Source organism: Pleurodeles waltl, chromosome 5, assembly GCF_031143425.1.
Source record: "Pleurodeles waltl isolate 20211129_DDA chromosome 5, aPleWal1.hap1.20221129, whole genome shotgun sequence".
Classification (NCBI taxonomy): domain Eukaryota; kingdom Metazoa; phylum Chordata; class Amphibia; order Caudata; family Salamandridae; genus Pleurodeles; species Pleurodeles waltl.
In genome coordinates, this window is record NC_090444.1 from 203,476,759 (window position 1) to 203,503,941 (window position 27,183).

At 45.6% G+C, this 27,183-nt stretch overlaps 1 protein-coding gene across 1 annotated transcript in view; it reads left to right on the forward strand.

The window, feature by feature from the left end:
* Positions 1–27,183, forward strand: part of PTPN14 (protein tyrosine phosphatase non-receptor type 14) — a 395,238-nt gene that overhangs the window by 204,072 nt on the left and 163,983 nt on the right. Inside the window, exons 4-5 of the mRNA XM_069233899.1 lie at positions 4,400–4,497; positions 15,800–15,867. Coding sequence (XP_069090000.1) covers positions 4,400–4,497; positions 15,800–15,867 — 166 coding nt within the window. The remainder of the gene's footprint in view (positions 1–4,399; positions 4,498–15,799; positions 15,868–27,183) is intronic.

The window sequence follows — 27,183 nt, forward strand, 5'->3', positions numbered from 1 at the left end:
TTTGAAAAAAATAATTTTATTTAATAAATAAATTCAAAAAATCAATGTTTTAAAAATTTAACATTAAGTTATTAATGCTGTAACATTTTTATATTTTACTTTTAAAACAGATATTTGAAATGAACATTAATATTTAACAAAAAAAATGTTTTTTCTATTTTTTAATTTTTTTTTTAAGTTTAATTCATTTTTTTACTTTTCCCTATAATTTATCGTGGGGAGATCTCCACTGTGATTGTGGCGGTCTCCCCAAGTCAAATATGGTTGAAAATTCATGAATAATAGTAACTTCACCTTTGAATTTGATATTTTTACCGACCCCCAACTCTTATTTCATGGGGTGGAGACATGCAAGTCCGCACTTTTGAGAAACTTTACACTTGTAAATGGCGAATAGCAAAAAGTAGTAAAGTTACTCAAAAGTGTAAGAGTGCATTTACTCGAAGATTCCCTTGATGCTACCACTGATGTAAACTCTAGAGATTCCCATTTTATCAGCAGGTGCCTCTGCACCTCAGGAAAAGTACTTGTAGGGATTCTCCTAGTGCCTTGGACCCTTTATTTATCCCTGTTTTTTTGTTGTTGCACTCCATGCATGATGGTGTGTGTTGTGCACCAGGCTTTCCTGATTTGACTGCTAGCCAAAACAAGAACATCAGCATGGTGGTGGGAATATTCACCAAGCCCTGACCGTATTCTGACATTGCTTTATGCCTCTATAAACAATGGCAGTAATTACCATGGCTTACAATCACTAAGGCTGTTTAAAAAGGGGCCACAGTAAAGCCATTTCTCCGGTTAGATCAGTGTGTGCTACTGAGTTGAGTGACCGTGCATGCTTAGTTTATAAATTCATGACCTCATGATTGGCCTCCAATGCCAGGGTTGTGTACCCTTTTCATCAACCTTAAACACCAGAGAGAGTGGATTCTCAGGAGGTGAGGAACGGATGCTGTTCCAGAACTGCCAACGGTGCCATGCAAAGTGCCTGTTGTTGAGCTGGCATGAGGTTTGTAATCTCTGGCTTTCCCAGATCATGACGATGCCTTGTGTGAATCGCACCTCGCCTTCCACCTGAGGAAGAACTTATGGTATATAAGGGAGAGGAGGTGGGTGTAGTTCAAGATGCATCATCAGTTGGCAGCTGATAGTCCTGACATCTTTGGCAAACAAGACCACTTCAGCCCGAGGAAGGAGAGAACGCAGTCCTTTCTGGCATTCTGCTGCACCAAGACACGCCCATCCCGGAGACCATCTCTTACAGTGCTTCCAACCTTGAAGAAGAAGAGGAAGTGCTACTAACTCCGAACACCAGTGGCCCTCAAATGAAGACTATGCCCAGTTGCAGGAGTAAGGCAAACTTTGACACACACTCGAAGCCTCGGAAGAGCCCCCTGCCTAGGCAGAGCACCACTCTCAGGAGACTGGTGCGTAGAACCACTCACACAAGAGTTTACCACTTGCAAGGCCTCTTCTGCCTTCGATCTCCTGTTGGCACTTGGTAAGGCTTCGCATCTGCAAAAGGACCCATCCAAGGGCCTTGACCCCTCTATCAGCTTTTGAGTCCCACGTGGCATAAGACCACAGACAAGCCGTGACACACTTGAGGTTGGTGCCGAAATGGCCTTTGACACCAGCTTCCAGGCCTCCGTTGTCTCTGACGCAGAGGGCACCATCAACGACTGACTCTGAGGATTCACAGCAGTCCCTCCTGAAAAGGCTCCAAGAAGAACGAAATTCAAGGAAGAAGCATCTCTTCATTCATTCTGTCACCAGGAAAATTTCAGGTGAACCACCTCTGCTGAAGCCAGCAGAGGCTATGCGTTGTAAGAGGAGGCTTGCCTTTGAGGAGGAAGTCGCATCAGAGGCTCCCTTCCACTACCCAAGAGTCTTGGAGTCAGGGGCACTAGCCCTCCTCCACCTCCATTGATGTGCTCACACACATCACACCCCCTGCTTCTACCAGAGTCACCTAAGGGGTTTCTACGCTCCTTTTCTGATCCAGGAAGCCCCTTTGGTTCTGATGATTCCAATGGCAAACCTTTTGAGACAGGACTTAAAGCTTAACCCTTTGGACGACTACAATATTGATAACGCAGGTGAGCCAGATCTCGACTACTACTGTAAGGCCATTCCTTCCCACCAAACCACCCCAGCCAAGGATACCACAGCATACCAAAATGTCATGCAATGCGTTGTGACCTTCCTCAAGTTGAACATGCAAGAGGAAGAGAACTACCTAGTAGAGACATTCTGTAATTAGAGTGTAAGGTGTAGTTTCTGCTCACAATAAATTCACCTGTATGACATTCAAGGGGCCTGTGAAAGAAAGGGTATTAACACCGAGGGTGGAAAAGACATATGAGCCCTCTGCTCATGACCCTGTTTACATCCAAGGCATGTTCCCCTCGACTCCCTAGTCATCCATAATGCTTGCAAAAAGGACATGTACTCTAGCCACAGGTGATGCCCTGGCACCTTACAAAGAGAGCAAGAAGCTCGATGCTGGGGGCAAGAGAGGGGCCATAGGGGCAGTTACCCAATAGCGTATTTCCAACTCTGTTGAACTTTTCTTCCACTTTGGCATGTCCAAGTAAGATGAGAGGCAGGAAGTGGTTAAACATCTCTCTGTGAAGTTCAGAAAGAGGGAGGAGGAGATGGTGTTCGAGATGGTCCAACGCCACCATCCATTGTACCCTGAATGCTTGGACCCAGCTTCCCGGGGTGTCAATACTATCACCCTTTTGATACTCCATTCCTGGTTCTGCTATCAGAGTTTAAGCCAGATGTCCAACAGCATTTCCTTAACCTCTCACTCTGAGGAAGACTCATGTTGGCCATAGGTTAATGAGATACTGGAGAAAATAAGGGACGGCACTGACATAGTAAACTCAATGGATTCCTTCCAACTCCAGCTGCTAGAGGCCATTTCAGAGGCGGCAGGCTAGAGGAGGAGGTAGGGCCACTTCCCCTGACCAGCCACACTCCTGTCAGAGGCAACAGCAGTCCTTCCATCAGTAGGCAGGCAGGGGTTGTGCCAGAGGTACTTACGGGGCAATAACAACAAGAGTAGGAGTGGAGGAGGCTCCAAAGACTGACTTGCCCCTCTCCCCCTATCATTTCACCTTTTCGAGGGGTTCACAATTTCCTCTCCTGCTTGGAGAAATTCACCTCCGAGCAGTGGGTTCTGGCAGTGGTCCAACACAGCTTAGGCATACAACACCTTGCACTCCCCGCCCCTTCAACATCCTTCCGCGCACACATACTCTCAGCAGGGAACATCAATGCCTTGTCAAGGAAGAGGTGCAGACGTTCCTCCGTAAGGGTGAAATATAGAGAGTTCCCCATTATTACTGAAGCAAGGACGTCTATTCTGTTTACTTCTACATTCCCAAGAAGAAAATCTTCCTCAGACCAATCCTCCGGCCCCTCAACACCTACAACCTATTAGAACGTTTTCACACGAGAACTCTGCAGGACTTAGTTGCTCTGCTACAACAAGGAGACCACATAATGGTGTTAGGCCTCAAGGACGCCTACTTTCACAAAACCATCCATCCATGCCCACCAGGGCTACCTTCTCTCTGCGGTAAGTCGACAGCACTACCAATTCATAGTGCTGCCTTTCGGTGTTAGCACTGCCCCAGTGGTATTCGTAGGGTGGTAATGGCCCCACATCTAAGAAGGGGCAACACTTGTGTGTTCTCCTACCTCGTAAATTGCCTGATCAAAAGCGCAGGTGGTCAGCAGTGTCTAGCCCACACTCATCCTGCAATCTCCCTGCTTCGCAATCCCATAAAGTCCCTCCTTCAACCCCTTCAGGTCCGGCCCTTTCTAAGGTCTGTCATAAACGCTATTACAATCAAAGTATATTTCAGCCAAAAGAAAGTGTTGGCATTTCAGGCGATAATACCTCTTTTTCAGCCCAATTGTCTGCTTAGTTAGAACTGTAATATGCTTATTATGTGCGATGGACTCATGCATCTCCATAATCCCCCATGCCAGGCTCCACATTTACCTTTTGCAGGTGTGCCTTTCAGTGCTGTGGTCACAAGTTGGGGAGGGGTGAGTCATTGGGAAGATCTTGTGTTGTTGAAGGCCATCCCCTATTGCTCATTACAGTGGATTTAACAACAATAATTTGTTGCAGGGCAAGACTTTCTCAGAACTGTCCCTCAGGTGACCATTAACACAGATTCCTCTCTCACAAGCTGGGGAGTATCTAAACAGTATGATGATTCAGGGGTGTGGCCACCTCACTACCAAGGGGGTTACATCTCAACTACTATATCGATAAAGAATGATTACTGCTTAATGTACACTGTTTGTTTTGGAAAAATGCCATGAAAACTTGCATATCTTTTAGTGACAAAACCTACGTTATTGCTTTCCTTTACAGGTATCAGTATTATTTGCAAGTGAAGAAAGACGTCCTTGATGGCAGACTACGCTGTTCTGTAGATTTTGGAATCAGGCTAGCTGGCCTAGCTGTACAAGGTAAATTGGCCACTTTGAGCACGTAGTGATTGAAATGTAGTTGCTGTTCTGCAGTTAATATGTACAATTGTATTTGAGTTTTTTAGGAAATCACTGTCCCAGAAAGAAAAATCCTAGCAAAAACACAACCTTATGCCTGCTAAAAATGGGCACCCCTCCACTTTTAAGGCCTCACCTACAGATTGCTTCAGATGTCTGTCAGAGACATGTTCCCAATACAGTACCACATTACAGATAGTGGGTTTTTGATCAGCATTCTTCAACCATTGGTATTTTTTATGAGTTGCATCACAAAAGGAGCGTAAGAGGCCAATGATCATCGCACATCCTCCTCATGATCATACAAAACCAAAACAAATGTGATCTCAGATCAGAGTGACCAGAAGAACCAGATTATCTAAAGAAGATGATATGTTTTTTTGGGGTGAGGATGCCTCACCCAACGTATTTTATCATAGACATCCTCTCCCTGATAGTACTATTAGGGGAGACTCAACCTCCGTTCAAGAGAGTTCTTTATATGTGTTGCTGGATATGAACACAATCCGGATATCATCATAGTAACAGTACGCAGAGTTTCTGGAGTAAGGACATAAAGAGAGCAGGACATGGAAATATGCAAGGGTGAATGGTTGGCTGAGTCTGAATAGCAGAGGATTTCCTTTATGGGCATGTTAAGCATGGGATATTGTAGGGCCACCCAGTGGACTTTCCCTGATAAAGCAATGAGGAAAGCAACCAGTTTATTTTATACCTGGTATAGCTGCAGATTTAATGTATTGCATACACAATGCATGCTTTTAAATGAAATTATTCTGTTCAAACAGTCTGTTGAGGTGTGAATAGGCACAAAGCAACTGTTAGTAATGAGGTTTCTGGTCGGCTACGGTATGCACCTAAGCCAGGCAGAGCCCACCCACTCTAGTCAGGGCGAGGGGGGTTACACACTCAGGATAACCCCTGCTCACCCCCTTGGTAGCTTGGCACGAGCAGTCAGGCCTAACCCAGAGGCAATGTGTAAATCGATTGCACAACACATGTGAAAAAATAAATACACCACAAAAGAAACGCAACATCAAGTTATGTAAAAATAAACTGTATTGCACAAAACATCATTAGACCAAACATAACAATTATCAGTAGTACCCTGCTACACAAGCAGTTGTCAGAAGATTACTCAGGTACTATTGCTCTGTAAAACCAACAGTAGTCATAATAAAACACATAGGTTACTTACTGGTTGTCCTGCAACATAAGCAGTAGTCAGGTTGTCATCCCCATTACCAAACAGGTAGATGTCATAGGAAATGCATTATCATGAATGCCAGGCTGTCCCTCCATAGGCACATATCATGGAAACCCCCCTACATGGCATATATCGGAATGACCCTCTAAGACATCACAATAAAAGCACTTATATTAGCCTATGAGTGGTAATATGATTCACAAATGGTTTGAACAGGAGCTTTTGTGCTCCTTATAGGGTAATTACGGTATCCCGGTGTAAGGAAATGCCTCCTTGGCATGGTTACCCCCTGACTTTTTACCTTTGCTGATGCTAAGTTTTGATTGAAAGTGTGCTGGGACCCTGCTAACCAGGCCCCAGCACCAGTGTTCTTTCCCTAAACTGTACCTTTGCTTCCACAATTTGCACATCCCTGGCACTCAGACAAGTCCCTTGTAAATTGCACCCCTGGTACCAAGGGCCCTGATGCCAGGGAAGGTCGCTAAGGGCTGCAGCATGTCTTATGCCACCCTGGGGACCCCTCACTCAGCACATACACACTGCCGCACAGCTTGTGTGTGCTGGTGGGCAGAAAATGACTAAATCAACATGGCACTCCCCTCAGAGTGCCATGCCAACCTCACACTGCCTGTGGCATAGGTTAGTCACCCCTTTAGCAGGCCTTACAGCCCAAAGACAGGGTGCACTATACCACAGGTGAGGGCATATGTGTATGAGCACTATGCCCCTACAGTGTCTAAGCAAAACCTTAGACATTGTAAGTGCAGGGTAGCCATAAGAATATATGGTCTGGGAGTTTCCCAGACCATAATGGCTACACTGAAATTTGGGAAGTTTGGTATCAAACGTTTCAGCACAATAAATGCACCCTGATGTCAGTGTGCAGTTTATTGTATCATGCACCCAGAGGGCATCTCAGAGATGCCCCCTGAATACCAATCCGACTTCTAGTGTGGGGCTGACCAGTTTCTGCCAGCCTGCCACAACCAGACGAGTTGCTGGCCACATGGGGAGAGTGCCTTTGTCACTCTGTGGCAGGAACAAAGCCTGCACTGGGTGGAGGTGCTGCACACCTCCTCCTGCAGGAACTGTAACACCTGGTGGTGAGCCTCAAAAGGCTCACCCTCTATGTTACAGCGCCCCAGGGCACTCCAGCTAGTGGAGATGCCCGCCCCTCCGGCCACTGCCCCCACTTTTGGCGGCAAGGCTGGAGGAGATAATGAGGAAAAACAAGGAGGAGCCACCCACCAGTCCGGACAGTCCCTAATGTGTCCTGAGCTGAGGTGACCCCTGCCTTTAGAAATCCTCCATCTTAGTTTTGGAAGATTCCCCCAATAGGATTAGGGATGTGCCCCCTCCCCACAGAAAGGAGGCACAGAGAGGGTGTAGCCACCCTCCAGGACAGAAGCCATTGGCTACTGCTCTCCCAGGTCTAAACACACCCCTAAATTTAGTATCTAGGGGCACCCCAGAACCCAGGAAATCAGATTCCTGCAACCTGAACTGCAAAGAAGGACTGCTGAATTACAAGCCTGCAGAGACGACGGACGACAACAACTGCTTTGGCCCCAGCCCTACCGGCGTGTCTCCAGAGTCGAAAACCTGCAACCAGCGACACATCCAACAGGGACCAGCGACCTCTGAAGGCTCAGAGGACTGCCCTGACCCCCAGGACCAAGAAACTCCTGTGAGCAGCGGCTCTGCTAAAAAAACAGCTACATCTTTGCAACGAAGAAGCAACTTTCAAAGAACTCACACTTCCGGCGGGAAGAGTGAGACTTCACACTCTGCACCCGACGCCCCCGGCTCGAGATCCAGAGAACCAACACCACAGGGAGGACTACCTGGTGACTGCGACCCCGTCAGTAGCCTGAGACGACCCCCCTGGACCTCCACAGCGACGCTTGCAGAGAGAATCCAGAGGCTCCCCCTGACTGCGACTGCCTATAACAAGGGACCCGATGCCTGGAACAAGCACTGCACCCGCAGTCCCCAGGACCTGAAGGAACCAAACCTCAGTGCAGGAGTGACCCCCAGGTGACCCTCTGTATAGCCCAGGTGGTGGTGGCTGTCCCGAGAAGCCCCCCGTGCCTGCCTGCACCGCTAGAAGTGACCCCTGCGTCCCTCCATTGTTTCCTATCTAAAACCCGACACCTGCTTTGCACACTGCACCCGGCCGCCCCTGTGCCGCTGAGGGTGTGTTTTGTGTGCCTACTTGTGTTCCCCCCACACCCCTGTGCTCTACAAAACCCCCTGGTCTGCCCCCCCGAGGACACGGGTACTTACCTGCTGGCATACTGAAACCGGAGCACCCCCTGTTCTCCATAGGTGCCTATGTGTTTTGGGCACCTCTGCACCTGGCCGGCCCTGAGCTGCTGGTGTGGTAACTTTGGGGTTGCCTTGGACTCCCAACGGTGGGCTGCCTATGCCCAGGAACTGAGACTTGTAAGTGTCTTACTTATCCACAATCTAACCTTTACTTACCTCCCCCAGGAACTGATGATTTTTGCAGTGTCCACTTTTAAAATAGCTTATTGCCATTCTAACAAGGACTGTATTTGATATTGCTTTTATTTAAAGTTCCTAACTTACCTGTGTGAAGTACCTTGCATTGTATGTGTTTACTTCAAATCTTGAACCTGTGGTTCCTAAAATAAACTAAGAAAATATATTTTTCTATATAAAAACCTATTGGCCTGGAGTAAGTCTTTGAGTGTGTGTTCCTCATTTATTGCCTGTGTGTGTACAACAAATGCTTAACACCACCCTCTGATAAGCCTACTGCTCGACCTTACTACCACAAAATAGAGCATTAGAATTATCTAATTTTGCCACTATCTTACCTCTAAAGGGAACCCTTGGACTCTGTGCACACTATCTCTTACTTTGAGATAGTATACACAGAGCCAACTTCCTACACCTGGGAACTGTCGTCCCAATAGAGGAGCTCCTGCGCTTCAATTACGAAAAGTATGGTGCGGTAATGGCGCAGCCGGGACAGGACCTCCGTCAAGGGTTTTCCTTCCCGCCCGGCTGGCTGAGTTTCTGTGGACCCCTGAAAGGGGTGTCCCCAGCCTTAGAGGGCCCACATGGTAAGGAAAGGGAGGGGGCCCTCCTGGGCTCCTCAGGCACCTGCTGGCATGCGCGCAGGGCAACTGCGGGGGTAAGGGGCTGCTAGGATGGCGTCCGAGTGCTGAGAGCCAGGAGAACTGCAATCGACCTCTACCTGGTGACCGGCCCATTGGGTCAGGTGCTGCGAGCCAGCTCTGTAGTCTCAGTGATGTGGTGGGGGGTGGCCTCACCTGTGGGGCCCGCAGCCCTGGGGGAGACAACTCCTTCTTTGGTCCTTTCGCGACGAACTCAGAGAGCCGCCCGGGCCACGTGGTGATTGCACCCTAGGAGGTGCCGGTTTCTGCCACCGGGGCACTCTTTAACGTGCTCCTGGCCCCGGGGGTACTTGAAAATAGCATGCTTAGTCCGTGCTGTTTTTGGGAGGCTGCTGGCAGTTCACTTTCACTTTGCGACCAGCTGGCTTCTGTTTCCTCAGCCGAGCCGTGGCCGTGATCCTTCACCAGGCAGTTCCTTCTTGTGTCCCGGGGGCACTTTTATGAAGCACTCTTCATGCGCTCATTTCATAGTGATCGGAACAATGATAGGGGATGTCCACACTGCTCCTCACGCGCTTCGTCCAGCAGCAGAGATGAAGCGCCCTTCACGCGCTGGAACCAGAAGATTCCGGGGGGGGCAGAAAAGCAGCACTCTTCAGGCGCTGGGCTCCCTGGGGCACTCTGACACACAAGGATAGGCAGTAGCGAACATGGCGACCAACACCAAACAGGGAGGCAGGGGCGACACCTTCAATCAGTCCAGTAATACCAGTCCAGCCCAAACCTATGGGGAGCAGATGGTCAGCAGGGCAACAAGCAGAACAACGATCCTGATGGGTCCTTTGTGACACGTAGCAGAAACCAGGCAGCAGGGCAGCCCAGATGAGTCCTTTGCACAATACAGTAGCCTCTCTGGCAGAGCTTTGGTCCCAGTTCCAAAAGTGCTCTCTAACATTGGGAAAGCCCCCTGTATCTATACTCATTTTGCACAACTGTTCAAAGTGGGGAGAAGAGGTTCCAACCAGTCCTAACTGGTTCTAGGTGTGTCCCCCTCTCCTCCAGCACAGACTCCAGACATCAGTGGGGGGTAAACAAGCCCTTTGTGTGAGGCTAGGGCACAGCCTTCTCACCCCAGGAAGACCATTCAGTATGCAGATGCACCTCTCTGACACCTCAACCCTCCATGTTTACAGGATGCCTAAAAAGTATGCACAAAGCCCAGCTGTCACTCTGCCCCAGACGTGGATTGGAGTCAAGCTGTAAAACACCAGAGTCATAAGCACAGAGAAATGTCCACTTTCTAGAAGTGGCATTTCTATAATGGTAAAAAAAATCCATCTACACCAGTAAGCAGCTTTTCTCACTACCATCACAACCATACCAAACATGCCTATGCTACCCATCATAGATCAGGCAATACCATACAGATATAAGGTAGGGCTTTTCCAATGCAATCCTATGAGAAGGCAGCACTCGCAGCAGTGAGAAACCAAATCTAATCCATATCAATACTGTCTCTCTGGCTCTCCAAATACCCGTGGTCCAATCACAACAAGGTTTTTCATCCTCCGCCTCTCCCTCAACCATGACGACACCGTGTGCCAGGCCTGCCTCACCTTCCACTTAGAAATCCTCTGGTCTTAACGAAAAAGAAGATGGGCACATCAGAAGATGCAGGCGCAAGGCTCTGAGGACACCACATTATCAAAGAAAAGGTTTACGTCGAGAAAGGTGAGGATGCCTGCCCTAAGGCCATTCCACCTCATCAGCTATTGCCAGTGCAGAGGAGGTCTTTTACCCAGAATTGGACCAGGAGAAGAAAGAGCAAGAAATTCTTCTCACCTCAGCCACCTCCTGCCATGGAACTAATACCTGTGCAAAGGTTGTAAGTATGGTCTGCACACACGCACACACCTACCCAGGAGGCCTCAAGTAGAATCAAAGTACCACTCTCTTGGGGTTGAGTATTGAGTCCTCCAATCTTTAGAGCACACAGCCTTCGGTACCCTCCACACCTTCACGCTCTGGGTGGCACCAGCCAAGGGCTGCTGAGCCAACTTTGCTCCCAACTTCCAACATTAACCCTCTTCAGCCATCTAGGCACAAGATGATTCACAAGCCTCCAGCATCTTTAAAGCCGAACACACCTATATGCCCATGGCAAGGCTACCCTCGGCTCTGAGACCTCTGGGAAAAGCCACAACCATTGTTGAAAAGCCCATCAACTATGGGCTCTGAGGATTTGAAGCAACCTATCTTACAGAGGCTGCAGGAGAGGCAGCAGGAGGAGTTGAGAACATGGTATAAGCGACCTTCGAACACTTTGCCTCAGAAGAGGAAACTAACTTTTGAGGAGCAGTCAGCTTTATAACCTCTTGCAGCTCCTAAGGCTAAGAAATGCAAGGACAGCGGCAGCAGCCATCCCCCCTATTTTCCACTTCCTGCACTTCTACCACCACCTCCACTACTGCCAACACCTTCTATGTCACAACATCCATGCCACCACACTCATCAGTGGGTTCCCCCCACACCTATGAGGAAGGTTACTCTGTTGGTGGTGTCGACCGTGGTGAGGCACCTTTTGACCAGGGGCCTACAGAGGACCTATGGAACAATTACGACGCCGTTCACTCGGGAAATCCAGACTTGGATCATTGCCCTGTTAGGACATCTCATTCAGAGAGCAAGCTGATTTGATAATCGTGAATTCAGATACTATGCTGGAGACCAATGCTCTTGTTACAGAAAACGTAGTCCTACAAACAAAATATAATTATACTACAGAATTGTCATATTCAACCCGTGGGTAAGCCATCATGTGTATTATCAATGTTTTTCATGAAATGGGACTTTAGTTATGTTTTTCCAAAACTGATCTTAGCACTCTGAAGAAAATATTAAATTAAACTAAGAAGCATTTTTACAAGTAAGACCTCTTATATCACACAATCTGCAGCTTTAAGCTTCTCTGGGAACTGTCATGTGAATTTGTACCAATCCTTCTTTAAGGCCTGCCGGTCATAATTAAGATAAAACACAAAATATCTGTTGAGTATAGATGGAGTTACCACCTTTCCTTGGGTTAGGGGCTTACAGTCTCCTGTTTTTTGGCATCACTGTTTCCGGCAATAGTCTTAATTAGTTTTGCCCTGTTACAACTGAAAGGCTTTGTGTTTGTGTGCTCGTTGGACTGCTTAGCATATAGGGCTAAAGTGTAATCACAATGATGTCCGTTGTCTTGCATTACTTTACAGATCGGCACCAGTGTGTCAGTGTTATAATGAATGCACAACATAATTATAGATTCCCTTTACACAATTACAGATTACTTAACCGCTTCAAGGAAAACCTCTGATTTGGAAAAACCCAAGGCATGTGCATCAGTACAGCAAAAATATTACAGCAGCCACAACTCCTACTTATTTAGACATTGATTGTGCAGCACCTTTGCTTAAGATTTCTAGATAAATTGATCAAAAATAACTAAACTTTGCAAAGATTAGCTAGTTTGGTAAGAGTCCCCATTAAATGCAAACAATTTATCAACATGGATAAATTGTAGAAAATGATTGTCAGCAAGATTTAAGGAAGTTAGGCGCAGTACCAGGGTAAGCCTTAATTGTAAAAAGCAGGCTCATATTAAAGGTAACTCTAAAAAGTTTCGATTTGGCTCGAGTGGAGGCCATTGTCCTGTTTCTTATTCTCTTCACCAAGCACTAGGCTACTGAAGCAAAGGTGCAGATAAGCTCCATAAAATTGATGCTGCAGTACAGGCCATCCAGATCCCTCAGATGAGTTAAATTCAACTCAAACTGCCAAGCAAAATTCAAAGAAGAAAGAAGAGCAGGTCTTTGGGAATACAAACCCCAAAACAAGGTCATTTGTTGAACACCATATCTAAATAAGAACCAAAGTGTCGTTGATCCATGTAACTCCAGGAAACAGAAATGTTCAGTGCTGCCTTCGACTAGCTCTTGAATGCTCATACTGATAGACAGTGCAAGGCCACTCCAAACTGTTGACTCAGTACCTCTTGATGAACTCCCAGCAACATGGCGAAGTCATGTTGAATGAGCCACAGTTGACAATAACTGAGATCCAGATTGCAGAAAGGTAGGATAATGATCTTTTTGTCTATACCTTACCATACGTATTCTCTGATGATAAATGCAGTTGATCCCTCTAAACCACACCAGCGCCCTCAAATACACACATCTATGTGAGATAAATTTATAAAAGTTAGAATGGTAGTCATTACTGGAATGACCTTTCACTTAACAGGGGCATAGTTTTATCATGAATTCATTTGACCTAGTTGTCTATTGATTTTCTTCTTGTATTCCCTCAAAGTGTTCTTCTTTGGATCCAAATGAGACCAGCCCTCCTTCTTGCTCCATAATTCATGGCAAGTACCAGGTCTTGCCCCGGGTTTACTTTGCATGTCAGAAATGTACACCTCCTTTGGCGGATGCAACACCCATCTATAGCCATCATAGTACTGCACAGGCAGCTCTAAACTTAGTTGAAATAAAGTGCAAATCTATTCGTCAGTAGAAAATCAGTTCAAAGCTTATAAATCTAGAAAGCTTTTTCCACTATGAATCCTCCTTCACACCCGACTAGGACACATTCAGGCCCTTATGGATAGACCAGAATTGGGAACTGATTTGGCATCATTGGTATTTTAAATGTGGATACGAGTATTAACACTATACATATGATTCAATTTGTTTATGCCTTAATCATAAGTAATGCTCAGTTCCTCTTTTTCTCTAGCAAGGCTTCACAATTCAATTTGGAGTTCATGACAACATTTGAGTATGTTTAAAACACAACCTCAAGAACCACATCTGTCTGCCACCTCTTTCACCTTTTACCAAGATTTTAAATCATGACAGTGCATGACAGGATTCGGAGGCTGAATAGAAGCACTTAATTAAATTTCTCAGCATTTCCAGAATACTACAACGGTGCAAGTGAGCCCAAGATTTTACAGACTGGTACAATAGTGTATAAGGTGCTATACTCTGAGATATCAAAGTGTTGAATCTGATGTGGGGCTAAAAAAAATGTATGTTTCGCCCAGTGCTAAAAACAAGAGTCTCGATATGCATATCAATATAAAGTACAAGTAACTATTGCCAATGGTCCTAGATATCCCGCATCGATCTTCAGTCAGCAAAATATATTTTTTTAAACAATTGAACAGTTTTAGCCTGTGATTTCTAAAACTGAGCAGAAACATTTAGTTACATTTCACAGTATCCCCAGATTGGAAAATCCAAAGCAGGTGGGCCCTAGAAATTAAACTAATTTAGTAATGTATAAACTGCGCTGTTCTAAAAGGGTAAACTGCTGAGTTTGATAAGGACCAGACAATAATGAGTTTGTTTTTGGCCATTTGTTAGATAATTTGTGCTTACAATGTTTTGCGATCACAACAAAACTAGGGGGGCTGCAAAATGTCAAGACTCGCAATAGGACCATAGTACAGTGGTTTTCAACCTTTTTACTTCTGTGTACTCCCACTTTATCATTACTGGAAACCGGGGACCCCCACTGAATCATTATTGGAATCCAGGGACCCACCACTGAGTCGTTACTGGAAGGCAGGCACTCCAGCCTAAACACTGTCGAACATTTAAACCGCAAAACAATACACAAAAAATACGTAAACATGCATTACATCAAACACATACACAAATTATAACATATTTTATTTAATTTGCAAACAAATAAAATAAAAAAATCTAATTTTAATAGTAAGGTTGGAGCTTTTCTAAATTCAATTTTCTGTTTGATGCCCTTGCACTGCCCCCACGAATACATCTGAGGATGCTAATTTATTTTTTAGCTTCCAATTGCAAATTTCTTGGCATTTACAGTACGTTTTAAAATTTTCAATTGTACATTAGGCCGCTTTGTTTATTTACACTTTATTAATCTGTCAATAGTAGTTAATTTTCTTAGCAGTCACGGACCCCCTGAGAATGCTTTGGGGACACCGGGGGGTGCCCGGACCACAGGTTGGGAACCACTGCCATAGAACTCTGCTGCTCTAAAACAAACTTGCTCAAATTACTGACATACATAATATCTGTTCAAAACTAATTTATCTTGCCAGCAGCCCACTGTTGGTTGGCAGGATTGCAACTACATGGATTAGAGCTAAAAAAAATATTTCTGACAACATTAGTTATATATCTTGACTAGATGATGTATCAACGGTAGCCTGGAACGCAAATGTGTCTTGGAAGTATCGCATCTCTCGACTTTCGCACACAGATTTTGGCTGCTTTGGGTTAAAGTCCAGCACAGCACAAAGTGAATGGTTATTGGAGAAACAGGACCCACAATTATCGGTTGTTCTTGGAAATTCCTGATTTGTTAGTGGACCCTGGAGGTCCATCTCGTAGTCGACTGGAGTACCAGTTCCACTGGTATCTGGGTTGGTATTAAAAAAAAATATATATATATATATATATATAATAAAAAAAAACAGGCCCTTTACCGGGTCACTCATAATGAGGGTCTAAGTGGCAGAGGAAATGTTTAGTAATTTACAGGCGTGATAATGCAATAATAATAATAATGCAAAGGAAGAGCATTACAAACTATCCAAAGGCACATATTGTAAAATAAATAATTCATTGTAATACTCCGGCTAACAATAGAAATTAAGCAATTTCGATACTACGTAAAAGCTTCACACCACAATGTTAAATATTGAAAAATAATTGATATTTGAATGTTTTCACTCTGCTATGACATGCTTCAGAATGAACATTGAAATAAAAAAGAATATTGTTTTGTGAAGACCATTACCTTTACTTAGTGTGCCCAGATTTGTATTGTCACATTTATTATCATGCCGACTTTTGCTGTGAAGTGTAATTTTGTGAATTTTGCAGAATCGGATGTGAGTTGAAACATTTTCTTTTTCTTTTAGCTGACTTTGGAAATTACAGTAACTTTCAATCCCAAGACTTTCTCCGGGAATATGTTTTGTTTCCAATGGTAAGGAGTTTTCTTTTCTTTACACAATACAGACAATGTGCAAAAAGTTTAGCAACTTTAATGAATGACCTTACATCGAATGCAGTTTGAGAATAAACTTAAGTTGTACTTTTATTTATTTTTTCTTCTTTCCATGGCACCATTTGTCAGAATATAAGCATTGTGATCGATCCTTTAGATTGATAAATAGCTTTACTCAGAACAGTAGCTATGTATGCGTAGGTCATATTGTTAAATGCCAGTCATCTCAAGTCTTTATGTTGCTACCATAGAGTGCTCAGTGCTATTCGCTGTAAATAATTGCATTACAAAAAAAGTTGCACTGCTACGGATGTCCTCTGTGGCTGTGCCCCATGTCCATGTTTACTTTTCTCTCTTGGTCTGAACAGGTTTCCATGCCTACACCCAGTGAACATGGCATCAGTGATCCAGGGTGGGTGTTCAGGGTTTTTGTTTTGTCTCTTAGCAGATCATAAGTCTCTCCTGAGTAATTATGTACTCCCATCACTCACATCGATATGTGAGTGGCTTATGATTATTGTGATAACATATAGATATAATAAAAACAGGTATTGATCATAGATTTGAATGTCATTTAGGGTACAAATGACACCAAGTGCAGTTTATTGCTCTGTATGTGGTACATCAGTTGTTGGAGAGGGCCGCAGTACGTTTTCTATAAGCAAATATGTTAGCAATGGCCTTAGTGGAAAATAGGTAAATGTTTTATCTGATAGAGACTTGTAGTTGCAGATTCCTTACCTTAGAATTTCCCCCAGGTGTCAGTTTGGATCCAGAGATTTTTCTTCGAGCTGTACCCCTGCACGCTAATAGGTGGCGTCGGTTGTCTCTGCATCCGTCGTTGGCATCGTGGTCGCCGGATTTGATGCTGGAGGTCGTATATAGACGCCACCCCGGTGACATCAGTTCTTTTCTTTCCACACCAGCATACACGCAGATCCGCAGAGAGCTATTCTTACAGTGGCTTTCTGACAGTTTTTTTTGACTTTTTGTCGAAGTTTTTTGACTTCTGGTTTGTCAAGATTTCCTTAAGGAAGACCGGCTTCAAGCCCTGCATCTCCTGTCCCTGCATGATGTAGGTGACTGATCCGCACCTGGTGTGTCTCTGGTGCTTGGAGCATAACCACGATCCAAAGTTGTGCTCCATCTGGCGGGCCATGAATCCGAAGGCTTTAAGAAAGCAGTCCCTAGAGCTGCTTGCGGCTCAGTGTCCGGCTCCGCATCGCTCCCAGTCTTGGTCGATAGGAAGGCCCTGAGGCCGTTCGTGGAGTCATCGCCACTCCTCCTCGTCCCATTCAAAATTTGCTGGACATTCGGGTAAGCACAAGTAGAAATCAAAGTAGCAGAAGCATTCTTCGACTTTCACACCCTCGGTTGGCCGGTGCGACAGGTAGAGAAGGAATGTCCTCGCTCTAGGCCTCCATCTTCGGCTCTGCGCCTTCCTGAGTTTTCTGGAGCTGGAACCACCCCTGCCCAATTAAAGGAATTTTTTTAAGGCCATGCGCCTCATCTTTGGGCAGTCCGGCCCTGTGGGGCCAATTCGAGTTCCGTTCCAGCGGCTTCAACCTCAGCTGCAAGGGACATCCAAGGATACACTTCCGGATCCGAACATGCATCTTTCATACCATTGCGACCTTCCCCGCTGTCGTTTCCGGCATCAATGCTCCTGATGGTGTCCGGACCCAAGGGCACATCGATCCTATACTCATCGCCGACTCCGACACAGAGACAAAGCAGCGTTGCTTAATGCCGATTCAGACTCTGCAAGGATCTTGAGCCCTAGATCGCATCCTGACCCTTATTCCTATAGGTATGAGATCAGTGAGAGTATGGAAGGGTCGCTGGACCCTTTAGGAAACCAGCTAGAAGACCCTATGGAATGGGCTCAAGAACTGGGTGAAGCAAACGGTCTGGATACCTCCCCTGACACTGGTATGCTTGCTCTCCCTACTGTGGCCACGGAGTAGGTGGCTTCTTAATCCATGATGGTGCAGAGAACAGCTGAGGTCTTGGGCCTTGAGCTGCCTTCGGTGGCTGTCAGAACCAAGTTCCTGACTAAGGTGCTCCAGCCTGAGGCTTCTACGTTAGAGCCCCTTTTGCCCTTCAATGAAGACCTTATGGATGTCCTGCTGTGGACCTGGTCCAAACCCAGCATAGGGGCTCCTGTTAATAGGACAATAGCCACCATAGGCCTGCGCCTTACGACCCGGCTTTCCTGAGGTTACAGAGACATTATAGTTAAGTATTGAATTTACTTGCACAAAACCAGAGAAATTCAGCAGTTATATTTATTTATTTCAAGTAACTATAATTCGTGGCCCCGCCATGCACAGTTTTTTCTTCAATAATTTGCCCAAAAAGTTGTCATGAGTGCTGTAATATCTGGGGTAATTAGCAGTGCATGGCTAGGGTGGGAGCTATAGTTACATTGTCCTACGCCTCTTTGGCTTATTGCCACTTAATCTCATAGAACTGTCTACCATGATCTCCACTCATAAATCCGTCCATACTCTTAAAACACAAAGATCTTGCTTTGAACAACTTTTGAACCCTTCTTCAAGTGTAACAGATTAGGCACATTAACTGGTAACAAATGCCATGCAAATATGAAAACAATTTTCTCCTTTGAATGTGGTTTATGTCTCCAAATACTACGTTTCCTCAACTCTCAATGTGGCTTGAATTAAAGAAAAAACATAACTCCAATGCAGCAAGCTCTGGCTCCCTCACAGCACTATTATTTTCTTTACTTTCAACTATGTTGCACAGTTCCCCGATCTGCTGTGCAACATGTCTAAAAACATTGTCAAAATCAATAGACCTTGGATAGGCGAAAGCTATTGGCTTTTCCAATGCTTGTTTGCATTCAGTATGTACCCATAGCTATGGTAACCAGTTGTATGTCTTAACTCATGCGTTTGCAAAGAATGCCTTTACCACGCATCCATTAACATGCAATGCCTTTACTACATAAATGCCTTTACCACTCATGCCTTTTCAATGCAAGGTAAGTATATATAAGATAAGTGAAATCCTATATATATATATATATATATATATGTATATATATTTAGAAACATATATACATACACATATACATGAGTATATATATTTTTCCCTTTTGTGGGTCCTCACGTCCTCATCTTCTGTGCCTTCTCAACAAAAATGTGAGAGCTGTGATGAAAAGGACACTCTTTCAATACTGTCCTCAGTGCCACTGTAAGTACCATTGGACTGACCACGACAAGGTCTGTAACATGTGCTTCTCTCTGGAATACGGCAAGAGTGCTTGTCGGGCCTGCTCCGCCTTCCGTTCCAAGTAAAGTTTGCAATACCAATGTGACTGGAGTTTGGCTTGCCGGAGGATGCAGTGACAGGAAGGAGACGACACCCCCAATAAGATGTTGAGGAAGAATTGGAGGCCGGTGCTTCAGGAGACCACTAGCCCAGTTCAGTCCTGAGGCCAGCTCACAATCCAAATCGAAGTCTGTGAAGCAACAGGACTCAGAGTCAAGGCAGCACCCACAGACATCAACCATGAGTACAGTCTCGCAGCCACAGCTGCACACCAACACTGTGCACATGGTGAGCACCACCGCAGCGGGATCAGGTGTGGGACCCAAAGGCTAATAAAGAGGCCTCCGGTCACCACTGCCTTCGGGCCATCGTTAGCACCAACAAGAGGTCTTGGAGACAATACCGCTTCCTCCTCCTGCGCCAAAGGCCTAACACAAGCCACAGTTGACCTTGGCACCAACTGCCCACTGTTTCTATCCAGTGCAGAAGCCATGCCAAAAACTAAGCCTGTCTCCTGATCCTGAGGCAGCATTGAGGGTAGTCTCTGATTCAAAAACCCTGGAGGAGATGTCAGCAAGCCTTGGCAGCTGCAAGACACGCGGTGCACCGGGGTACTATCCTGCGTGGGAAGGCAAAGGCTTACCTCCACCAAAGTTGGACATCTGGTGGAGAGGACCAAGGGGACCACTCCAGACCACCACCCGTGATGCAGGATTCACGCAGCTTAGCAGGAGAGGGGATCCATGCAGCCGGTCATCATTGTAGTAGGTGCCTGCTAATGCAGGGGAGTGACTCCTTCACTCCACGGGAGTTTGCCTCTTTCTTCTTGTGCAGGCTGAAGAGTGTCTGCCGTCTGCGAATGCACAGCTGGGAAAATGTTGCAAAGCTGGCTGGGACCGTGGAAACAATGTTGCTGAAGAGTCTTCCTTGTGGATTGCAGCACTGTTGGTTCCTGGAGGGTCATGTCGCGGTTTCAGTGGCCAGAAGTCAAAGTGGAGGTTGCAGAGGAGTCCTGCTGGAATCTTGCAAGCCGAATCTGAGGACCCACCCAAGAGAGTGCCCCTTAATAGCCCTGAAAGGGGGATTGGTCACGTAGCCAGGTAAGCACCTATCAGGAAGAGGCTCTTGACTTCACCTGCCTGGCCTGGCCACTCAGATGCTCCCAGAGTTCCCTGCCAACCTTGGAAACAAGATGGCAGAACCCAGGGACTCTCTGGAGGAGTTCTGAGCACCACCCCCAGGGTGGTGATGGATGGGGGAGTGGCCACTCCCTTTTCCATTGTCCAGTTTCGCACCAGAGCAGGGACTGGAGGTCCCTGAACCGGTGTGGACTGGTTTATGCATGGAGGGCACTAAATGTGCCCTTCACAGCATACCAGTGGCTTGGGGAGGCTACCTCTCCCAGGTCAGTTACACCTATGTCCAAAGGGAGAGGGTTTTACCTCCCTCTCACAAAGAAAATCCTTTGTTCTGCCTTCCTGGGCTTGATCAGATCAAGCAGGAGGGCATAAACCTGTCTGAGGGGGTGGCTGCAGCTTGGGCTGTCCGGAAAACCCTGTAAGACTGGTGGTAGTAATGCTGGGGTCCTCTAAGGAGCCCCCAGAGTGCATGGAATCTTACTTCCAATACCTACAACAGTATTGGGGTATGATTCCAACATATTTGATACCAAACATGCCCAGGTTCGGAGTTACCATTCTGTAGCTGGACATAGGTAGTGACCTATGTCCAGTACATGTGTAAAATGGCATCCCCGCACTCACAAAGTCCAGGAAAATGGATCTGGAGTTTGTGGGGGCACCCCTGTTAGTGGCTACCATAGGGGTGACTTACAATGACCTTGAGCAGTGACCTGTAGTGAAAACGGGTGCATGCACCCGTTTCACGCACACTGCAATGGCAGGCCTGCAAAACCCTTTGCATGGGCTCCGTGTGGGTGGCAGGATAACTGCTGCAGCCCACAGGGATCCCCTGGAACCCCAGTGCCCTGGGTACTTAGGTAACATACACTAGGGACTTACATGGGAGGGACCAGTATGCCAATTGTGGGAAGAAAAAGGTACAGTTACCAAGTTAGAAGGGAGAGAGCATAACCACTGGTGTCCTGGTTAGCAGGATCCCAGTGGAGACAGTCAACCACACTGACAACAGGCTGAAAATGGGGGTAACCATGCCAAGAAAGAGTGCACTTTCCTACAGTTACCTAATCAGAGTCATGTCTTTTGTCTCTCCCCTTCAAACTCCATAGCTTTCACAAAAACTCTTGTAATTGATAAATGCTTTACGTTAAAAAAAAAACAGAAATCCTCAATGTGGCGCTCCCGAAACAGCGGGAGAGCCGATACTATAATAATCACAGGACTCTGGAAACTCGCCCCATAATGCTTTGCAGGCCATTACTTTTAAGAAACATTTTTGCTCAATACTAAGTCTGTGGTGGTCCTAGGACAATAGGACAACCACCAAAAGGTTTACAACTACATGCTCGTTCTGTCTACATCATCTCTGGGTCCCCACACTATGGCCCTCATTATGAGCATGGTGGTCTGGCCCGCCACGCCGGCGGTGGCGGTCATTACCGCCAACGGCATGGCAGTTCAGACCGCCATATTATGAACATAGTAGTGAACTGGCTTAGGACCCTTAGGAAAATCTTTAAATTACTTCCATTTTCAGCCAAAAGACTTCTTACTCATGCTCTGATACTTTCACGTCTCGATTATGGGAACGTACTGCTCCTGAGCTCTCCTTCGCATGTTGTAAAGTGACTTAAGGTGGTGCAGAACGCTGCTGCTCACCTACTCAGACATCCCCAGACATTCATCTGCCACTCCAGCCTTGACTTCCCTCCATTGGCTTCCGATTGAACAACGCATTATTTTTAAAGCTATGTGTTTTATTTACTGAGCCCTTCGAAACAAGGGTCCAGTCTTCCTAAGATGAATGAGCACTCCCTATACCCCCTGGAGAATACTCAGATTTTCTTCAGCTTTTTTAAGTAACTCCATTTGTGCTAAGAAAGTTAGATGGAGAGGTATATCCTTCGCCTGTAGAACAGCTAAGATCTGGAACTCCCTTCCCTTGGAACTTCACCATAACATGTTAGAATCTTCTTTTTGTAGAAAATTGAAAACTGGATTTTTCCCTGTTTAGGTCTGTTCCTCTTACCGTGTGATCTTCCTCAGCGCCGGGAGGCCTTCGGGTAGCCATGTGCTCTACAAATCCTCGAAACTAAACTAGACCGGCTACCATCTACCATCCAGCGCCAGGCCACAGTCCACCCCCAGGCCGACTGTGAGCACATTCGGCCTAGCGGTGGAGTCAAGGCAAGCAGTGGGATTATTATCCCATTTCTGCCAGGGATTCCCTGGCGAGTTACCCCGCCAGGTAATCCCTGTTGGAAAGCATACGGGTGACAGGAATAATCATTCCTGTCACCTGTATGTGACATGCCTGACCCCTCCCCCCCTCATTCTCCAATCCCCTATAACAGCCCCCACATCTGAACTCCAAAAATCGCCCCCACACCTCCTTCCCCAAAACCCCATGCAGGTCCCCTCACCCGACCATCATCATTCCCCACCCCTACATACAGGCCCCCCTATACCCCCGCTTCCACATTCACCCATTCACGGACATGCACACATGCATACATGCACTCAGACACACATCTCCTCCCCCCACAGACACCCACGCACCCCCCCCCCCCATGGACTCACACACACACACAGACACACCCCCTCCCTCCTTCCCTCTTGGACAGCACTTACCTTTTCCATCGCACTGCTTCAGGAGGGAACGGGCTCCCTGGATGCTGCTCCGCTGCCATTGCCGCCTCTCCATACACCGCCACGCCTATAACTGCTTCCTTATAGGCGTGGCGGTGAGGGTTGAGCAGCATCTACCCCCACTAAACGACCGCTAGCATGGCGCATGGCGAGCCTTGCCGCGGTCACTGGCGGTGAGGCACCATGCGTCATTATTTGGCGGGGATTCTGACCGCCGGCACGGTTGGCGGAGGGGCATCCCGCCATGTACATAATGAGGGCCTATGTTAGTGGGGACCCCAAAATAATGACCCCTCCCACCACAGTTTTTTTTTAAGCTCTCTTATGGTTGGAACTTTTATTTTATAGCTGGGAGGCGTTTGTGTTTTAATGGCCTTGTTTGTAATATCATTGCAGTAGGCCTGTTAGCTCAGAAAATTTGTAAGGCACTCTGCCCTCTAGGGGCTAAATATATGCTCACACTGCATTACTTTCTGCCATATTCTTTTCATATGGTTATGCTCTTTAGGGGCTAACTTTGTTAGATGACCATGTTTCTCACAAATGCTATTTTAATTGTGATGTCTTTTAGGGGCTGGCTGTTCTAAGCATTACAATCAACATATCGACATAGTACAATATTCCCTGCATGAAAATTCGCCCCATAATGCTTTGCATGGTTAGTTTTACGTAACAGTTTTTAGCATTACATGACAGCATAACATGATAGCATGACAATGGGACCACCTTCAAAGCATTCACCACAATGTGCTGTTTATTCTACATCATCTCTGGATCCCCACACTGGGTTAGTGGGGACCACAAAATAATAACTCCTCCTACCATTCAGTGTCTTTTTAAGTTCTTTCATGATTGGAACTTTTGTTTTGCAGTTGGCACTGATTTCGTTTTAAGGGCCTTGTTTGTTATTTTATTGCAGGAGGCCTGCTAGCCTGTGTAATGCACTATGCCCTCTAGGGGCTAAATATATGGTTACAGTGCATTACTTTCTGCAATTCTCTTCATGTGGTTTTGTCCTCTAGGGGCTAAATATAGGGGTCCATGACCATGTTTCTTAGAAGTGCTATTTTTATTGTGGTGTCTTCTAGGGGTTGTTCTGAGCATTACAGTCAGCATAGTACAATATTCGCAGCACGAAAACTCAACCCATAATGCTTTGCAGGGCATTACTTTTGCAAAACATGTTTGCTCATAACTCAGCCTGTGGTGGTCCTAGGGCAATGGGTTTCGTTATGTGCAGGGGCACTAGAATTACGTGGCATTAAAAGACCAAATTATAAGGCAGGGTTGACCAATTTATGTGGCAAGAAAAGTCTATTGCAAATGCTTGTTATTTCTGTGGGAGGCCATTGCAGTACCAGTGGTTGGCTGGACTAATCTGCTATTGTGTGGGTCCCCTTTTTCCTGTATTAGCTTTAGAAGCGCAGTTTGTGAATAGCAATAGGCTTACTCTTGTGGATGGGTCCATGTTCTTTCTTAAACCCCTCCTTATTTGTAAAACCCCATATAATTCTCCTTAAACCCCTCCCATTTATTGCCAAGTATGCCCCCTTTTCCAGCCTCTCCCCGTGTCCTTCCACATTTACTACTACTACTACTTACGTAATACATAGTAAACTTACGTGTGTGAGGATCTCCCTAAAGGAAAGGTAGAGAGGTGGAGATTTACACTTGAGGGCTTGTGAATAGTAATTAGTAGTACTTTTTTAAGTACTAAATACCATAAAATGCAGTTTGCAAATAGGCCTCTTTGTTTACTTTGCAACCATAATAATAAAACATATTTGAAACTTAAAAAACACTAAGGACATGCTTATAATATGTAACCCACTGTCAGGATAATTAAGACAACTCCCTCATAAACCTAAAGGGTCAGGAGGAGTTGTTTACTGCTATAACCACTTTCCCTTTACACAGTTATCCATACAGCCACATATGAGCTCCATTTAGCATTGTTACCGTTCAACAAATAATACTCCTATTCTTCAAGTGTATAGCACCCTGAAGCCTGCTGAGGCTGAGTTTGCACTTCAAACTACAACCATTACTTAAACCTGAAATGTAAAATTTATATTTTCTCACTAAGCTGTTTGTCTTTAGGTTCTTTCATCTCTGTACAACTATGTCTTTAACTGACGTCCATCGCTATGTAATCTAACCTCAGTGTTTAAACCATCCTATCTTACTGATCACAGTGTATTTTCCACCTCTGCTGTAGACTACTTTGTCTATGAAACCCTTTACTCAAATTTGTTCACAGTGTATTTCCACCTCCTTTATATAAGTGGGCAGGCTATGAAGCCTGCAGAGTTAAGTTCACACTTTCATAGATTATTTTTTTTAATTTAAAGAAATCCCTGAAGAGTCTTGTATACAGAAAGAACACTTGGCTAGTTAGATGTGCAACAGTAGAGACAGTGCGTACCATTGATATTGCCTCGTAACTACTGAAGAAAATGTGTTCAGTGTCTGAACATAGTAAAGTGCTCTGGCTGGGTGAACACAATTTTCTTTTTACAGTATGACAGCGTAGTTGATTTCCCAGTTTGAACTTGTATTAATTTAAGCAACATATGTCATGATCACTGTTTGATAAATGTACTGTAGACTCCTCTGTTTGGAAGAAAAGCTTTAGATGTAGACCTTTTTCTTTTACACTACATTTTTGTGTAGCTTTTGTATGACTCCACCACAAAGAAACAGCTATAAATATAAGCAGAAATATGAACACTCTTCTCTTGAGTCAGGGTCACCTCATGCAGGCCTGTTTTCAGAAGGATTGATGTCTTCCATCCCAGGACGTAACTCTTTTCAACAGATACAGGCATCTGCACCAACATATGCAATCATTCTAGGATTGTTCAATAGTTATCACCTAGTCTGAGGAGCAAAATGAAATATATAGCTTTTCCAATGCCAGATGAGATTCTTTTTCTTACACAAAATCATGTAGCCCATCGTTATCTGTCATGAAATATCAGTCCTTTGCTTGTTTGTTTCATCCTTGGACACAGAACTCAGTTTAGAATTCCAAGTCTTAGTAATCTCTGTAAACACGTAGGAGGGTTTAGGCAGCAAAATAAATCGCACTTGTTCAAATATGTGTTTATTGATATAGAATTATGTCTATGTTCTGTAGGGTGCTAAGCAATTTTTAGCAGAGTCTGACCCGGCCCCATTCATTTCTCTATTCAAACATGCATTATTTTCTGTTCTGAATAAAAGAGGAAGCCTTACCATGTGGCCTCGAATTCAGCGCAAAGAGTATGGCATCCAGAACTCCTGGGCTTGAGCATCTGCTCTGTGATTAGGTGGCCCTTCCGGGAGGACCTTCTGTTGCAGCAACAGGGTAGGGTTCTGCACCCGGACCTTTGCAATCTCAACCTTCATGCTTGGGAGAGTGAGTGGCATCAGCTGAAGCCTTTGACCTTGCTCTGGAGGTGGTTAATTGTCATCTTGGTTGCCCTCGATTAAAAACTTTGTATGCCTGTCATTGGGACACATTTGTGGGTTGATGCAGCACATTCCAAATGGACCCCTTCAGGCCAAGTTGGCGAACGTTCTGGTGTTTGTTTCATCTGTTGCCTGGTAAGGTTTTGCTTTGGTCACAGTTAATAGGTAACTTTTGGTGTATCTGCCTTTTTACAGTTGCAGAACCAGCCCCTGTTGTTTAAATCACCTGTTGTGATGCGTCTTTTGAAAGGTATACAATATTTATTTCTCCCGTCCCTTCCTCCTGCAGTTGGACCATATCTTGAGCCCCACATATTTAATGTGTGCTCCCTTTGAGCTGTCCCCTGCTCTTCCAAACCTCAAGATAATGCTCCTTGTTGCCCTAACCTCAGCACAGCAGATAAGTAATCTTCAGACTATGTATCAATCTGCTGTGCACCACTTGCTTCCCTGACAGACTGGTTCTGCTGATGCAAGCATCCTTCCTTCCACAAGTTGTGATGTTGTTCCACATTGGTCATACCACCATCCCAAGTTGTGATGCTGTTCAGCGTTGGTCATACTACCACCCTACCGACGTTCTTGGCTCCACCTCACCCCTCTAAAAAGGAGAAGAGACTCCATCATTCAGACCCTAAAAAAGCTATGAGGTTTTACATTGATCATACCAAAAAACACCAGGTGGACTATCAGCTCTTTGTGGGGTTTGCTGGAGCGAAGAACAGACAAGGTTGTGTAGAAGAGGGCCACCTTCCAC